The sequence below is a fragment of the Equus przewalskii genome, chromosome 6, assembly GCF_037783145.1.
Source record: "Equus przewalskii isolate Varuska chromosome 6, EquPr2, whole genome shotgun sequence".
Classification (NCBI taxonomy): domain Eukaryota; kingdom Metazoa; phylum Chordata; class Mammalia; order Perissodactyla; family Equidae; genus Equus; species Equus przewalskii.
Genome location: NC_091836.1, coordinates 67904971 through 67923736, shown reverse-complemented (window position 1 = coordinate 67923736; position 18766 = coordinate 67904971). Strand labels below are relative to the sequence as shown.

Here is an 18766-nt window from a genome sequence, read left to right as displayed (position 1 = left end):
TGATTGGTGTTTACCAATAAAAAAATTTATCATCTCATGAAACCAAACGTCTAGAAGCAAGGAAGTTCCAGTTAAGTTATATAGTAGCTCACTGGAGCCGTCAGGGAGTTTTTTTTTCCACCTTTCTTCCCTGCGTTTCTTGGTGTATCAGCTTTTTTCCATGGTAGCTCCCATCGTGGTTGCAAGATGAGTGCAGCAGTTCCATGAATCACATCCAGATATCACAGTGGGCACAGGATAATCCCCTTCTGTGGGTCTCTCTTAGGAAATAGAAAACCTTTCCCAGAAGTCCCTGGGAGGTGATTCCCCTCATGTCTTTTTATCTGTGTCGTATACCCTAGCCTAAACTAGTCCCTGGCAAAAAGGAATGGGGCCATCTTGACTAGCTTATTAGATCAATTAGGAATTGACTTCCAGTGTTGGCTTGGGGCCAACTTCTCCTAAAGTCCATGCCAGTGCCCAGGAATGTACATCCTTTGGAGGGAGAAAATGGGGTTCTGTTAGAAAGGAGAAAGGGCAGAGAAGAAAGAAAATTAGTCAGGCAACCAAGAGTGTATGCTGCATTAGATTATTTAATAAATAATTTTTAAACAATTGACTTTTCATTTGGTCTTATGCATGTCAGTGAAATTAAATTGGTTGATGGAATTGTTCAAATTTTCCTCCTTTTTATCTTTTTTTTTCACTTGTTATATTAGTTACTGAGAGAGGAGTATAAAAACGTCCAGCTGTAATTGTGGCTTTGTACATTTCTCCCTTTAACTGTCAGTTTTGTCTCACGTATTTTGAGCTCTGTTACGAGGTGCATGAACATTTAGGATTGATGTCTCCTCTTGATGAAGTGACTTCCTTCTTCCTTTTCATTATGAAGTATTGCTCTTTTTCTCTGGTAATACGGCTTGTTTTGATGTCTACCTTTCCTGATATTAATATAGCCACTCCAACTTTCTTATAATTAGTGTTTGCATAATATATCTTTTTCATCCTTTTAATTTTAACACATCTGTGCCTTTGTATTTAAAATGCTTTTCTTGTGAGCATTGTATAGTTAGGTCTTACTTTTTTGTCCAATCCGACCATCTCTGCTTTTTAATTGAAATGTTTTGTTCGTTTACATTTAATGTAATTATAAATATGATTGACTTTATACCATCTTGATAATTGTTTTTTATTCATCCTTTCTGTTCTTTATTTTTCCTTCTTTTCCTCTCTTCTTTTGGAGTTGTTTTTTTTTTTAAAGATTCCATTGCTTTATTAGCTACATATATATATATATATATTTTTTTTAATAGTTTCTATAGAGTAGGGTTCTCAACCTCCACATATGGACTTTTTGGACTGATAACTCTTTGTTGTGAGGGGATGACCTGTGTATTATAGGATGTTTAGCAGCATTTCTGACCTCTACCTACTAAATACTAGTAGACACACTCTGTCATGACAATAAACAATGTCTCCAGTGATTGCCAAATATCCTGTGGGGAGGGGGTTCAGAACTCAGCTCTAGAGCTTACAACAGTCTAACTTCAAATAATATACCACTTCCCATACACTTAGGATAATATACTTCTTATTTCTTCTCTCTCATCCTTGTGCTACAGTTGTCATACTTTTTTTTGAAGAAGAAGATTACCTCTGAGCTTATGTCTGTCGCGAATCCTCGTCTTTTTGCTGAGGAAGACTGACACTGAGCTAACATCCATGCCCATCTTCCTCTACTGTATATGTGGGATGCCTGCCACAGCATGGCTTGACAAGCACTGCCATGTCCTTACCCAGGATCCGAACTGGCAAACCCCGGGCTGCCAAAGCAGAACATGCACACTTAACCACTGCGCCACTGGGCCGGCCCCAGTTGTCATACATTTTAATTCTATATATAATAAACCCCATATTGCATTGTTGTTATTTTTGCTGTAAGCAGTCAATTTTATTTCAAAGAAATTGCAAAAAGAGGCGGAAAAGAAAGTCTTTTCTATCTACCAAGCTCATTGTGTACTTTTCCTGCTCTAGCCCTGGGATCACCCATTCCTTCAAGGAGCCTTGATTCCTTTTAATGGAAACTAATAATTAGAAGCCAGAATCTGGGTGCTAGATATGGTCATTGCTGGGGGGGGTGTGTGTGTATGCACCCGTCAGCTTACACAGACATTTATACACACACCTATTTACATCTATATTTATTTCTATGTCTTGAAAACTATGGGTTCATACTGATATATCCAGTTTCAGTCAAACACTGCCAGTTAATTTTCTCCTTTCCCTTATTTGATAGTGAAAAACCTAGTTTCCATTATCTTTCATATACTTACTTATCTAAGTCCACCAGTGTGTAACTAGTCTGTCGTTGTTCCTGCTGATGCCCCCACCTCCATGTGGATGCCTTCCTCACTGCACTCAGGCTCTGACATTCTGCAGACTCCTGCTTCACTCTACCTGAGTTCTGACACCTTGCCCATGTCACCCTTTTGTGTGGATGCCTATCTCACCCTGCTCAGCGCTTCACACCTGTACCAGGCTGTCCTCCCACCCAGAAGTCCTCTTCATCCAGTTTGGACTCGGGTACCATCCTAGCTACCCCTTCCCGTGGGCATCCTCCTCAAAATTTCAGACCCTATGCTAGGTGGTTCACACTCATGGAACCCTTTTTTATCCTACTTGGGCTTTAACTGCACACGTGGTGCAGTCCCCTTGTCCAGCAAGGACATCCTCCTTATCCTACTTGGACTCTGACTCCCATGCTAGACCAGTCTCTTTCGTGGGCTCTGACACCTCATGCTTGCCCATTCTTCTGCTTAGCCACCTAGTTTTGGTCCATCTTGCTTTGCACCACCTGTTGGCTTTAGTGCTGAATATTTTGGGAAGCAAAGGGCAAAAGGAAGAGGAGCTTTTTACTTGTTAAAACAAAAATAGCATTTATTATAGTTTGTAATGATGGATTTGTGTGATCATTTGATTGACTTCTCCTCTAATTTTGCTGAAGGTAGGGACTTTCATGGATACAGAATAGTTTTCCAAGGATCTAGCATAAAGTATGTGCTCAGTAAGTTTTTATGGACTGAATGAATATTCAGAGAGATTAAGTACTTTAATCAGATCATATAGCATTATGTGTTGAAGTCATGATTTTTAAAAATTATTTTATTTGTGTTCATAATAGTTTAGATCAATGTGAGATTTCAGTTGTACATTATTTCTTGTCTGTCACCACATCAGTGCTCCCCTTCACCCCCTGTGCCCACCCCCAACCCTGCTTCCCCTGGTAACCACTGAACTGTTTGCTTTGTCCATGTGTTTGTTTATATTCTACATGTGAGTGAAATCATCTGATGTTTGTCTTTCTCAGTCTGGCTTATATCGCTTAGCATAATTCCCTCCAGGTCCATCCATGTTCATGCAAACAGGATGTTTTTATCTTTTTTTATGGCTGAGTAGTATTCCATTGTATCTATATACCACATCTTTATCCACTCATCAGTCGATGGGCACTTGGATTGTTTCCATGTCTTGGCTATTGTAAATAGTGCTGTAATGAACATAGGGGTATATATATGTTACTTTGGGTTGTTGATTTCAAGTTGTTTGGGTAGATACCCAGTAGTGGGATAGGTGGGTCATATGGTATTTCTATTTTTAGTTTTTTGAGGAATCTCTGCTGTTTTCCATGGTGGCTGCTCCAGTTTACATTCCCATCAACAGTGTATAAGAGTTCCCTTTTCTGTATACCCTCTCCAACATTTGTTATTTTTAGTCTTAGTGATTATAGCCATTTTAACAGGCGTATGGTGGTATCTTAGTGTAGTTTTGATTTGCATTTCCCTGATGATTAGTGATGTTGAACATCTTTTCATGTGTTGATTGGGCTGTTTGTTTTTTTCTTGTTCAGTTGTGTGAGTTTCTTATATATTACGGAGATTAACCCTTTGTTGATAGATGATTAGCAAATATTTTCTCCTGATTCGTGGGTTGTCTTTTTCTTTTTCTTTTCTTTTTCTTTTTTTTTTTTTTGAGGAAGATTAGCCCTGAGCTAAGTGCTGCCAGTCCTCCTCTTTTTGCTGAGGAAGACTGACACTGAGCTAACATCTGTGCTCATCTTCCTCTACTTTATATGTGGGAGACCTACCATAGCGTGATTTGACAAGTGGTGCCATGTCCGCGCCCGGGATCCGAACCGGCAAACCCTGGGCCACCAAAGCAGAATGTGCGCACTTAACTGTGCGTCACCGGGCAGGCCCCTGGGTTGTCTTTTTCTTTTGATCTTAGTTTCTTTTGCCTTGCAGAAGCTCTTTAGTCTGATGAACTCACACTTGTTTATTTTTTCTTTTGTTTCCCTTATCTGAGAAGACATGGAATTCCAAAAGATCCTTATAAGTTCAATGTCAAAGAGTGTACAACTTTATATTATCTTCCAGGTGTTTTATGGTTTCAGGACTTATGTTCAAGTCTTTGATCCATTTTGAGTTTATTTTTGTGTATGATGTGAGGTAATGGTCTACTTTTGTTCTTTTGCATGTGGCTGTCCAGTTTTCCTAACACCATTTATTGAAGAGATTGTCTTTTCTCCGTTGTATGTTCTTGGCACCTTTGTTGAAGGTTAGCTGTCCGTTTATGTGCAGTTTTATTTCTGGGCTTTCAGTTCTGTTCCATTGATCTGTGTATCTGTTTTTGTACCAGTACCATGCTGTTTTAATCACTGTGGCTTTGTAGTACATTTTGAAGTCAGGGATTGTGATGCCTCCAGCTTTGTTCTTTTTTTCTCAGGATTGCTTTAACAATTTGGGGTCTTTGGTTGCCCCAAATGAATTTTAGGATTCTTCGTTCTATTTCCATGAAGAATGTCATTGGGATTCTGATTGGGATTGCATTGAATCTGCAGATTGCTTTCGGTTGTATGGACATTTTAACTATGTTTCTTCTAATCCATGTGCATAGAATCTCTTTCCATCTCTTTATGTCATTATCTATTTCTTTCAATAATATCTTATAGTTTTCATTGTATAAGTCCTTCACCTCCTGAATTAAATTTATTCCTAGATACTTTATTCTTTTTGTTGCGATTATGAAAGGAATTGTATTCTTGAGTTCTCTTTCTGTAAGTTCATTATTAGAGTACAGAAATGCAACCGATTTTTGTAGGTTGATTTTGTACTCTGCAACTTTATTGTAGTTGTTAATTATTTGTAATAGTTTTCTGATGGATTCTTTAGGGTTTTCTATATATAAGATCATGTCATCTGCAAACAGTGAGAGTTTCACTTCTTCACTCCCTTTTTGGATTCCTTTTATTCCTTTCTCTTGCCTAATTGCTCTGGCCAAAACTTCCAGTACTATGTTGAATAAGAGTGGTGATAGTGGGCGTCCATGTCTTGTTCCTGTTCTCAGGGATAGCATTCAGTTTTTCCCCATTGAGTATGGTGTTGGCTGTGGATTTGTCTCATATAGCCTTTATTATGTTGAGGTAATTTCCTTCTATCCCCATTTTGTTAAGAGTTTTTATCATAAATGGCTGTTGGATCTTGTCAAATGCTTTCTCTGCATCTATTGAGGTGATCATGTGGTTTTTATTCCTCATTTTGTTAATGTGGTCTATCACGTTGATTTATTTGCAGATGTTGAACCATCCCTGTGTCCCTGGTATAAATCCCACTTGATCATGATGTGTGATCTTTGTGAGGTGTTCCTGTATTTGGGTTGCCAATATTTTGTTGAGGATTTTTGCATCTGTGTTCATCAGTGATATTGGTCTGTAGTTTTCCTTTTTTGTGTTGTCCTTGTCAGGCTTTGGTATCAGAGTGATGTTGGCCTCATATGTGTTAGGAAGCGTTCCATCTTCTCTAATTTTTTGGAATAGCTTGAGAAGCATAGGTATTAAATCCTCCCTAAAAGTTTGGTAGAATTCCCCAGGGACAGCGTCTGGTCCTGGACTTTTATTTTTTGTGATGCTTTTGATGACTGTCTCAATCTCTTTACCTGTGACTGGTCTATTCAAATTCTCTATTTTTTCTTGACTCAGCTTTGGGAGCTTGTTAAGAGTCTAAGAATTTATCCATTTCCTCTAGATTGTCCATTTTGTTGGCATATAGTTTTTCGTAGTATTCTCTTATAATCTATTGTATTTCTGTGGTATCCATTGTTATTTTTCCTCTTTCATTTCTAATTTTATTTATCTGAGCCCCCTCTGTTTTTTTCTTTGTGAGTCTGGCTGGGGGTTTGTCAGTTTTGTTTACCTTCTCAAAGAACCAGCTCTTTGTTTCATTGATCCTTTCTACTGCCTTTTTTGTTTCAATAGCATTTATTTCTGCTCTGATTTTTATTATTTCTCTCCTTCTGCTGATTTTGGGCTTTGTTTGTTCTTCTTTTTGTAATTCACTTAGGTGTAGTTTGAGATTACTTTTTTGGGATTTTTCTTATTTGTTAAGGGGAGCCTGTATTGCGATGACTTTTCCTCTTGATACAGCTTTTGCTGCATCCCATATGAGTTGACATGGTATATTTTCATTTTAATTTGTCTCCAGATGTTTTTTGATTTCTCCTTTAATTTCTTTAATGATCCATTGCTTGTTCACTAGCATATTGTTTAGTCTCCACATCTTTGTCCCTTTGTCAGCTTTTTTCTTGTAATTAATTTCTAGCTTCATAGCATTGTGATCAGACAAGATGCTTCTTATTATTTCAGTCTTTTTAAATTTATTGAGGCTTGCCCTGTTTTGCAACATATGGTCTATCCTTGAGAATGTTCTGTGAGCACTTTAGCAGAATGTGTATTCTGCTCTTTCTGGATGGAGTGTTCTGTATATGTCTGTTAAGTCCAACTGGTCTAGGTTTTCATTTAATTCCACTGTTTCCTTGTTGATTTTCTGTCTGGAGGATCTATCCATTGATCTGAGTGGAGTGTTGAAGTCCCCTACCCCTACTATTATTGTCTTATTATTAATAGCTTTTTTTAGGTTTGTTAATAGTTGCTTTATGTACTTTGGTACTCCTGTGTTGGTGCATAGATATTTATAAGTGTTATTTCTTCCTGATGGAATGCCCCTTTGATCATTATATATTGCCCCTCTTTGTCTCTCTTTACCTGTCTTATCTTGAAGTCCACTTTGTCTGATATAAGTATTGTGATACCTGCTTTCTTTGTTCGCCATTAGCTTTGAGTATCATCTTCCATCCCTTCACTCTGAGCCTGTGTTCGTCATTGGAGCCAAGATGTGTTTCCTGGAGGCAGCATATTCTTTGGTGTTTTCTTTAATCCATCTTGCCGCTCTGTGTCTTTTTATTGGAGAATTCAGTCCATTTATGTTGAGGGTGATTATCGATACATGAGGGCTTAATGCTGCCATTTTATCATTTGTTTTCTGATTCTCCTGTATTTCTTTTGTTTCTCGTCCTGTGTATTTTGGTCTGCCAGTCAAGTTATGTAGTTTTTTATGTTGTATTTCTTTGTTTTCTCCTTATGTATTATTTGTGTCTCTGTTCTGCTTTTTTATTTAGTAGTTACCATGAGGTTTGTATTCAAAATCTCGTGGATAAGATAGTCTCTTTTCTGATGGCCTCTTATTTCCTTAGAGTAAACCAATTCAGTCACTTTCCTCTTCGCCTCCTAAGTTGTTTTTCTCACATATTATTCCATCTTGTGTTATGTCTTTCCAGTTAAAATGACAAGATTATCTTTGTTTTTGGTGTTTTCCGTCTCTTTGTCTTTAATGCTATACTTGAATATTTGCTGTTCTGCTCTGATTCTGTCTACCTATTTATCTCTTTATTCTGTGCTTTGTATCCCCTTTCTCTCCCCCCCCCTTTTTTTGGTCAGGTATGAGGGCCTTCTTGAGGATTTCTTGTAGTGGGGGCGGGGGGGGTCTCATGGCTATGAACTCCCTTAGTTTATATTTGTCTGGGAAAGTTTTTATTTTTCCATCATATCTGAAGGATATTTTCACTGGATAGAGTATTCTTGGCTGAAAGTTTTGTCCTTCAAAGATTTGAGTATGTCATTCCAGTCTCTCCTAGCCTGCAAGGTTTCTGCAGAGAAATCTGCTGAAAGCCTGATAGGGATTGTTTGTATGTTATTTTCTTCTGCTTTGCTGCCCTTAGTATTCTTTCTTTATCATTCAGTTTTGCCAGTTTCGCTACTATATGCCTTGCAGTAGGTCTTTTGTTACATTAACATATTTAGGAGATCTGTTAGCCACTTCCACATGGATTTCCAGCTCCTTCCCTAGGTTTGGGAAATTCTCTGCTATTATTTTTTTGAACAAGCCTTCTGCTTCATTCTCCTCCTCTTCTCTTTCTGGAATACCTACAATTCTTATGTTGCATTTCCTAATTGAGTGGGATATTTCTCGGAGACTTTCTTCACTTCTTTTTAGTCTTAGTTCTGTCTCCTTCTCTATCTGCAGCATTTCAACGTGTCTAGCTTTGATTATGCTGATACGCTCCTCTGTGGTGTCTGCTCAAGTATTCAGGGAATCCATATTTTGTTTTATTTCTTCCATTGTGTCTTTCATCTCTCATATTTCTGATTGATTCTTCTTTATAGTTTAAATCTCTTTTGTGAAGTAGCTCCTGAACTCATTGAATGGTTTCTCTACATTCTCTTTTAACTCGTTGAATTTTTTTATTATAGCTATTTTGATTTCATTGTCATTTAGATTACATATTTCTGTGTCCTCAGAACTGATGTGTGGATACTTGTCATTTTCTCTCTGGTCTGGAGATGTAATATAATGTTTGATATTGCTAGAGGGTGTGGCTCTGTTTTTACCATCCTGGTATTATTTGGTTGCAGTTACCGCCTATCACCACTGGGTGGGGGGGCAAGAGGCATGTATTCTGAACCTCTGCCTTCCACTGAAATCCCAGGCGCTGGAGCCGGTGCTCGGTGAGTGGGGGGAGGGGCCTCTGCTCTCACTATCTGCTTTCCTGGTGTGTTGGATGCATAAGGTCACCCCCTGCGAAAGCTTTCACCCCGCTAGCGAGCTTCCCTCTAGGCTGCAAGGGCCCACTGGGGATCCTTGAGCTCCCACAAATGAACATCCCCTCACCCGTTCCTTCCCTCTCAGAGGCCTCCTGGAGTCCCAGATTGCAGTCTTTATGGGAAGGAGCAAAGTTTTCTCTTATCCCATTCCACCTCCTCCGAGGGGCCTCCAACATCTCCACCCTCTGTTGTATTGCTGCGTGGGTCTCTCCGACGTTTTTTGTGTTGTGTTGGACGTCCTCTGTTGGCGTATGGATGCCCTTTTCATTGTATGTTGGAGGGGAGAGATTACTGGGGAAGCTCACTCTGCCATGATGCTGACATTAGCTCCCTGAAGACATGATCTGAACACAATTCTCTGACTCTAAAGTCACCCTGACTGCTTTTACATCAGATAGTTTTCCTAATCAAAAGTATATGGAGAACATAGTTTAGTTAGGGAGTTACCCATGTACAAAATTGACTCAGTTAATACTGGAGTTTATTATGGACGCAGAATAAAGGTTAAAGCTTTTAAATAGTTTAAAAATAGCATCTTTCACTTGCATAACACTTTATACTCATTGAGTCATAAAATGTTGATGCCTAAAGCAGCTCCAGAGATAATCTAGTTCAATATGGCTAAGCAATAGAGCACACACATGTCTCCAAAATACTAGTATTCATGGAGGAATGGTAGGGGGATGTGTAAGTAATGTGAGTAAGCCCTCCGGGTGATTCTGACTACCCCTTTTGTCTCCTCTCAAAGTATTCTTCAATCTGCGATTTTACCTGATCCACACAGCAACCCTTAGAGACTTTTAGGGCAATGAAAATTCAAGAAATGGGGAAGCTGAGGCCCAGAGAGTCAGAGTGACTTCTCAAGGTTTCTTCTCCAACTTTATCATTCTCCAGACACATTTTACATAACAGTGTGATATATTTTAAATTTTTCTGTAATGCAATGTAGTGGTGGGCCTATGGTGGAGGAAGGTGTATAGCCTAATAAGTTGATAACTAGGCTGTTTATTTATCAGTTTCTTTCCATTGTTTTAGCAGTGCTGAAAAAGTTGATATGGCCAGTTATATTCCTGGTTCTTTCTGTTAGGAATATTAGTTCATTTACAGGTAATAGTCCTGTTGAGTTGTTGATGAATTGTAAGAAGATTACTGATGAAAAATCTGGCAGATGGAAGAATTTCTCTCAAACTCTACATCTTTAGTGGAGGTTATTAGTACTTCTTATCTATGCATGCTAATATTAGCATTGCACTGGAAAGAAATGTCTTAAAACCTTAAATCATGAAGATTTTTTCCTGTGAGTATATTGAGTGTGCCCCTTTGTTAACGTTCCACATGCTAATTTAATGATCCAGGTAGAATTCTCAAGAAATGCCCTTAAGTTATAGATTATTGGAAATGAGCTATGGAAAAGCTATTTTGCCATGCTAAATAGTAGTTCAAAAGGTGACTGTTTCATTGGGAATTATTTTATGTAATGCTGTGTTAAAATTGGCTCATTAGAACTTGAAAAGTAATATTTGAAAAAATGTACTACAAATGAGATTCAAAATTTAGGTTGCTTTGTTCTTATATTATTCACATTGAGAAGCTATATTTTCTAACAGAAAATCTGTTGAGAGACATGTATGAGAACATCCTGCCTGATACTTTTTCATTCTAACTTTTTTTTTCTGAGGAAGGTTGGCCCCGAGTTAACATCCACTGCCAATCCTCCTCGTTTTGCTGAGGAATATTGGCCCTGAGCTAACAACCGTGCCCATCTTCCTGTACTTTGTATGTGGGACACCTGCCACAACGTGGCTGGACAAGCAGTGCGTAGGGCTGTGCCCAGGATCTGAAGTGGAGCGCACAAAGTTAACTGTTGTACCACCAGCCCGGCCCCTCATTCTAATTCTTCACCAAGGGAAAATCAGTTAGTTTTTTTGGGTGTGAGAGCAACGATGCCTCCCTTGCAAAGTTTGAGAACTAGATATCAAATATGTAAAATAGCACCCATTGTATCTGATACTTACTAGGTGCTTAATAAATCATAGTTTTTATTGATTTACCTAGTCTTTACACTGATATCTACTACAATAACCAGTAGTAACTTTAATTATGCTTTACTATTAAATTTTCTTTTTCCTAACTCTTTCACAGGTGTATCTACATCAGCAATCAAAATGGCATCAACTAGACTTCCTTCCCCCAAAAGCTTAGTGGGTGCCCCAACTCAGATTCTTGCACAGTTTCCTAAACAGCATCAGCAATCTCCTAAGCAGCAGTTACATCCAGTGCAGCAACAGACACAGCAACAGGTGGCTCAGCCTTCTCCAGTATCTCATCAGCAACAGCCTCAGCAGTCTCCTTTGCCACCTGGTATCAAGCCTACCATTCAAATCAAACAGGAGTCAGGTAACTGGAAAATGTTTATAAGAAATGGGAATTCTTCCCCAATCACCAGTTCTCTGAAGACTGCTAATATAGATGATTTACTTCTATATACAATTTCCTCAAGCACCAGCGTTTAAATTCGAAAATATATTCTGCAACCTCCTGTTGGAAATACTTATATAAAGAGAATAGAGCTTGGGAATAGAAAAAGGGAGAAAAAGCAGCTTGCACAACAGGAAGTTTTTTCGGTGAACTCTCAGAAGAGAAAGGAAGCTGATAAATACAAACTTAGATTTTGGAACTATACCCTGAGGCCCATTGGTGTTATGGGAAGTGGGCAGTGGAAAAATTAGTCTGAGGAGTCTTGTGTTAGAGGGCTGTATTATGAATTTAGCATAAAATTTGTTATGGAGAGAGATGCTAAGATTATAGAACATTGTGTACAATGAAGAAGTTTGTGGTTTATAAAAATAAGAATTTAGCAGTTATTGAAAGCATTTCTATCATAGAAGTAGGAGTCAATTATTCTAAGTTATTGAATCATAAAAGTATTGAATAGAAAGGTAGGTAGGATGGAAGTTCAGACATAGGGAAATTTAAAAAATACTTAATATGTTTAAGAAAAGAAAATGGATTTTTTTCCCTCCGATGAATCTGAACTTTAACGGTAGAACAGGAATTTAGAAGATACTGACATTTTCAGTTTTGCCTTATTTTGTTTTTGATAAGAACATTTTATTATTTTTTTGAGAGATAATTGACGTATAACATTGTTATTTTAGGTACACAACATAATGGTTTGATATTGTATATATTGCAAAATGATCACAGTAAGTCTAGTTAACAGTCATCACGACACAGTTGCAAATTTTTTTCTTGTGATGAGAACTTTTAATATTCACTCTCTTAGCAACTTTCAAATATACAATACAGTATTGTTAGTATATTTGAATAAATATATGTTGTTAATACAGTCACCATGCTGTATGTTACATCCCCAGGGCTTATTTACCTTATAACTGGAAGTTTGTACCTTTTGACCACCTTCACTCATTTCAGCCAGCCCCTCACTCCCTTCCTCTGGCACCCACCAGTTTGTTCTCTGTATCTGAGTTCAGGGTTTTTTTGATTTTTGTTTTTGTTTTGTTTTTTTAGATTCTACACATAAGTGAGATCATACAGTATTTGTCTTTCTCTGTCTGACTTATTTCATTTAGCATAATGCCCTCACAGTCTGTCCATGTCGTTGCAAGTGACAGGATTTCCTTCTTTTTTATGGCTGAATAATGTTCCATTGTATGTATATACACCACATCATCTTTATCCATTTATCCATTGATGGACATTTGGGTTGTTTCCATGTCTTGGCTGTTGCAAATAGTGCTGCAGTGAACGTAGGGTGCAGATATCTTTTGGAGAGTGTTTTTGTTTCCTTTGGATAAATACCCTGAAGTAGAATTGCTGGATCAGATGGTAGTTCCAGTTTTAATTTTTTGAGGAGCCTGCATACTGTTTTCCATAGTGGCTGCACCAATTTACATTCCCACCAACAGTGCACCTAGGTTCTCTTTTCTCCACATCCTTGCCAACACTTATTTCTTGTGTTTTTGATAATAGCCTTTCTGACAGGTGTGAGGTGATATCTCATTGTGCTTTTGATTTGCCTTTTCCTGATGATTAGTGGGATTAGTAATGCTGAGCACCTTTTCATGTACCTGTTGGCCATCTGTATGTCTTTGCAAAAGTGGCTGTTCAGATCTCCTGCCTATTTTTTAATTTGTTTGGTTTTTTCTATTGAGTTGTGTGGGTTTTTTGTATATTTTGGATATTAACCCCTTATCAGATAATTTGCAAATATTTTCTCTCATTCTGTCGATTGCCTTTTTATATTGATAGTTTCCTTTGCTAAGCAGAAGCTTTTTAGTTTGATATAGTCCCACTTGTTTATAATTGTTTTTGTTGCCTTTGCTTTTAGTGTCAAATACAAAAAATCATTGCCAAGACCTATGTCAAGGAGCTTGCCCTGTACGTTTTCTTCTGAGAGTTTTATGATCTCAGGTCTTATGTTCAAGTTTTTAATCCATTTTGAGTTAATTTTTGTGTATGGTATAAGATAGTGGTTTAGTTTAATTCTTTTGCTTGTCGCTGTCCAGTTTTCTGAACACCATTTATTGAAGAGACTGTCCTTTTCCCATTGTATATTCTTGATTCCTTTGACATAAGTTAATTGACCATATTCATGACTTTATTTCTGGGCTGTCTGTTCTGTTCTGTTGATCTAAGTGTCTGTTTTTGTGCCCAAACCATACTGTTTGATTACTATAGCTTTGTAACATAGTTTGAAATCAGGAAGTGTGATGCCTCCAGCTGTGTTCTTCTTTCTCAAGATTGCTTTGGCTATTTGGGGGTCTTCTGTGGTTCCATACAAATTTTAGGATTGTTTATTCTATTTTTGTGAAAAATACTATTGGAATTTTGATATGGATTGCACTGAATCTGTAGGTTGCTTTGGATAGTATGGACATTTTAACTATCTTAATTCTTCCAGTCGATGAGCATGGAGTATCTTTCCATTTCTTTGTATCTTCTTTACTTTCTTTCATGAGTGTCTTACAGTTTTCAGCATACAGGTCTTTAGCTCCATGGTTAAGTTTATTCCTAGGTATTTTATTTTCTTTATGCAATTGTAAATGAGATTGTTCTCTTAATTTCTCTTTCCGATAGTTTGTTATTAGTGTATAGAAATGCAACTGATTTGTGTATACTGGCTTTGTATCCTACAACTTTAACAGTTTTTTTGTGGAATCTTTAGAGTTTTCTATATATAATATCATGCAATCTGCAAGTAGAGACAGTTTTACTTCTTACTTTCTGATTTGGATTCCTTTGTTTCTTTTTCTTGCCTAATTACTCTTCCTAAGACTTCCAGTACTATTTTGAATAAAGGTGGTAAGAGTGGGCATCTTTGTCTTATTATGAAAACTGATTTTTAATTATTTCTTTGGAACAGTATGGGTTATACAAAAATCTATTATGGCTAATAAAGCCATATGATATTATATATTTATTATGTTGTTTGGATTCTGTTTTCTTCCATCTAAAAATGCTTATAAAAACTTTTCTAGATTTACTCAAAACCTCAGTCCTCTAACCCTATTTTTCCTGTAAGTCTTAAGTTCCTCAATTGTAGAGTCTTACACCATCACTGCTTTCAGAAATCTAACCAACATAGTTAGGGGAGGAATTTGTTATTTAAAAAATCCTAATAATAGGGCTAGTTGTTCACTAACAGATTTTGATGAAGACCAGTTTATCAGCTTTTCTTTTTATAGATTATGCTTTGGGTATCAAGTCAAAGAACTTTGCCTTGCTGTAGGTCCTCATGTTTTCCTTCTACTGTTTCTTTTTTCCTAAAAGTTTTAGAGTTTTATGTTTTACATATAAGTCCATGATCTCTTTTTTGCCTGTGGGTTCCTAATTGCTTTAGCACCATTTGTTGAAAAGGTTATCAAACTCCATTGAATTGCTTTGGCATCTTTGTTAGGAAATCAGTTTAGCATGTTTTTGTGGGTCTTATTTCTAGGTTCTCCATTTGTTCCATTGATCTATGTGTCTGTCTCTGTCAATACCACACTGTCTTGATGACTGTAGCTGTATAGTAAGATCTAACATTGGATAGAGTGATTCCTTCCACTTCATTCTTCTATTCCAAAATTATTTTAGCTGTTCTAGTTCTGTTGCCTTTCCATGTAAATTTAAGATTAAGCCTGTCTATATGTACTAAAACCATACTGGGATTTTCCTAGGAATTGCATTAAAACTATAGATTAGTTTGAGGAGAGTTAACATCTTGTTGAGTCCTCTAGTCCATGAACGCAGTATGTCTCTACATTTGTTTAGGTCTTCTTTGACTTCTTTCATCATTGTTTTACAGTTTTGAGGATACAAATCTTGCACACGTTTTGTTAGCTTTGCGTCTAAGTATTTCATTTTCTTGGAGTGATTTTAAATGTAATTATGATTTTAATTTCAATTTTCACGTTTGTTGTTGATATACAGAAATGTGGTTGATCTTGTAGCCTTTGACCTTGATGAGCTAACTTGTTAATAAGTTCCAGGAATATTTTCATAGATTCCTTGGGATTTTCAGTGTATACAATTGTGTCATCTATAAATAGGAACAGTTTTATTTCTTCTTTTTCTAATCTTTATGCCTTTTTTTTTTTTTTCTTATGTTTTTAAATTGGCTAGAACTTCCAGTACTGTGTTGAATAAGAGTGAAGAGAGCAGACGTCCTTGCCTTGTTCTCAGTCTTAAGGAGCAAATATTCAATGTTTCATCATTAAGTATGATGTCAGCTGTTGGATTTTTGTAGATGCCTTTTTATAAAGTTAAGGAAGTTCCCCTCCATTCCTAGTTTCCTCAGAGTTTTTATCATGAATGGGTGTTGGATTTTGGCAAGCTGTTTTTTGTGTGTCAATTGATATGATCATGCTTTTCTTTTTAGTCTCTTGATATGCTGGATTATGTTGATTTTCTGCTGAACCAGCCTTGTTCATCTGAAATAAAATCCTACTTGGTCATGGTGTATAATTCTTTTTATACGTTTCTGGATTTGATTTGTTAACATTTTGTTGAGAATTTTTGTGTCTGTTTTCATGAGAGATATCAGTCTATAGTTTTCTTTTTTCTGTCCTATCTTTGTCTGATTTTGGTATCAGGGTACTGCTGACTTCATAAAATGATTTTGGAAGTATTTCTTCCTTTTCTGTTTCCTGGAAGAGATTGTGTAAAATTGGTGTTAATTCTTTAAATGCTTGGTAGAATTCTCCAGTGAAGTCATCTGGGCCTGGAGATTTATTTTATAGGGAACTTTTAAATTATGAATTTAGTTTCTTTAATGGTTATACGACTGTTCAGAGTATCTGTTTCATCTTTCTTGAATTTTGGTAATTTGTGGTTTTCAGGGAATTAGTTCAATTCTTCAAAGTCGTTGAATTTATATGTGTAAAGTTGTTAGTTGTAATCTCTTATTATCCTTTTAATGACTGCAACATCTTTATTAATGTCCCCTGTTTCATTCCTGATATTGATGATTTGTCTCTTTTCTCTCTTTTTCTTTATCAGACTTGCTAGAGGTTTATCAATTTTATTGAGATTTTTAAGAACTATGCTTTGTTTCATGGATCTTCTTAATCTTTTTTCTGTTTTCACTTTTATTGTCTTTATTATTTCCTTCCTTCAGCTTGCTTTGGGTTTACTTTGCTCTTCTAGTAAAATAGAGCAAATTGAGTTAGAAATTGAGTTAAAACATTTCCTCTTTTCTAAACATTTAGCATGTATGTTTACATCCACATAAATAAATATGTCATAAATTCCTCTCAGCACTGCTATAGGTGCATCCCGCTTATTTTGATGTGTTATGTTTTCATTTTCATTCAAGTTTGTGTGCTTTTAAATTTCCTTTGAGACCACCTCTTTGACCCATGAATTACTTACAAGTGTGTTGCTGAACTTCAGGTGTTTGGAGATTTTTTCTGTGTTATTTCTGCTATTGATTTCTAGTTTGATTCCATTTGGTTAGAGAATGTGCTCTGTGTCATTTCAGTTACTTTAAATTTGTTGAGGTTCGTTTTTTGGCTCAGAATATTTTCTACTTGGGTGAATGTTCCATGGCATTTGAAACAATACCTATTCTGCTGTTGTTGAGTGAAGTGTTTTATACACACACACACAGACACACACACACGTATAATTAGATCATATTAGTTGACTGTGTTGTTCAGTTCTCCAATATCCTTGTTGAATTTTCTATCTTGTAGTTCTGTCACTTGGTTAGAGTGGGATGTTGAAATTCTCAGCTATGATTGTTGGACTTTAATACCCCAAAATAGCTCTCAGTTTTTGCTTCATGTATTTTGAGGCATCTTTGTTTGGTGCATACCTATTTAGAAACATTGTGTCCTCCTGGTGGATTGGTCCTTTCTCTCATTATGTAGTGTCCCTATTTTTCTCTAATAATTTTCTTTGCTCTAAAGTCTACTAATGTTATTTATATAGCCACTCCTGTTTTCTTTTGATTACTGTTTGTATAGTATATTTTTTCCCATCCTTTTACTTTCATTCTACCTATGTTTTTATATTTGGAGTGAGTTTTTAGACAGCATATAGTGTGGTTACATTTTTTAATCTACTCTGCCAATCTTTGTCTTTTAAATGATATATTTAGGTCATTTACGTTTAAGGTAATTATTGATATGGTAGAGCTTAAATGTACTGTTTTATTGCAGTCACATGCAGCTTAATGACATTGCGGATAACGACAGACCACATGTATTATGGTGGTCCTAAGATTAGTACCATATAACTTAGATGTGTAGTAGGCTCTACTATCTAGGTTTGTGTAAGTATGCTGTATGATATTCACACAAGGATGAAATCACGTAACGATGAATTTCTCCAAACATATCCCTGTTGTTAAGTGACTATTGACTGTATTTTTCTTTTTGTTTCTTCTGTTTCTTTTTCCTCTGTTTTGTTTCTCTTTTCTTTCCTTCTTGTGGTTTTACTGGAAAAATTTGTAGTGTTTGCTCATGGTATTGTAATATACATGTGTAACTTATCATAGTCTGGACTTTTTCACTGCATATTACTCTATATTTGATAACTTTATCTTTCTAGTAAAGAAGGGAGATTTCAATATCTCTGATGTTTGTTTGCAGAAATTGAAAGTATTATATGTTATGTTCCAATTTCTAAGGTCTGTTTTGGTGAGATTTTTATTTGTGAATCAATTATTTTATTTTATTTTACTTTTTGAATGGAGAATAATATCTTCCTCAAAAACTGAAAAGCATAAAAAGTTATACAGTGAATAAATCGTCCTCTATCTATCCAGTTCTCCCTAACCATTAAATAAAAGTCTTAGCTTCTTATGTGTTTTTACAGTGTCTGAATATACAAGCAAATTTAAATTCGAATTTTTACTCCTCTTCTCTTTTTACACTGATGTAGAAGGTAATACTTGCACCTTGCTTTTTTCACCCTCCCTTAACAGTGTTTCTTGGAGAGCTTTCTAATGCATTCAGTACATAAAATTAATTTGTCTCTGTATTCTACATTGGATATGCCATAATTTATGTAACTCATCCCCTGTAAGGTTGTTTCCAATCTTCGGGTATTTTTCCCAAACAAAACTGCAGTAAACAAGACTGTACATAGTCATTTTGCATGTCTGTAAGTATATCTGTAGGATAAATTCCCAGGAGTGAGATTCCCAGGAGTATGTCAAAAGATAAAAGAATTTAAAATTTTGATACATATTGCCAGATTTTCTTCTTTAGGAATTTTTAATTTATACTCCAGTCAGTAATGTACTTCTGTCCAGTTTTCTCAGAGTGCCCTGTTCCCACCGGGATA

At 36.4% G+C, this 18766-nt stretch overlaps 1 protein-coding gene across 50 annotated transcripts in view; it reads left to right on the top strand.

The window, feature by feature from the left end:
• EMSY (EMSY transcriptional repressor, BRCA2 interacting) overlaps positions 1–18766 on the top strand; it is a 98237-nt gene that overhangs the window by 34275 nt on the left and 45196 nt on the right. For 42 of the 50 annotated variants that reach the window (XM_070624066.1, XM_070624052.1, XM_070624077.1 and 39 more), the window contains one exon: positions 11114–11368. The exons of the other annotated variants lie outside the window; for them this stretch is intronic. In XM_070624066.1, coding sequence (XP_070480167.1) covers positions 11114–11368 — 255 coding nt within the window. The remainder of the gene's footprint in view (positions 1–11113; positions 11369–18766) is intronic. 50 annotated transcript variants of the gene reach the window in all.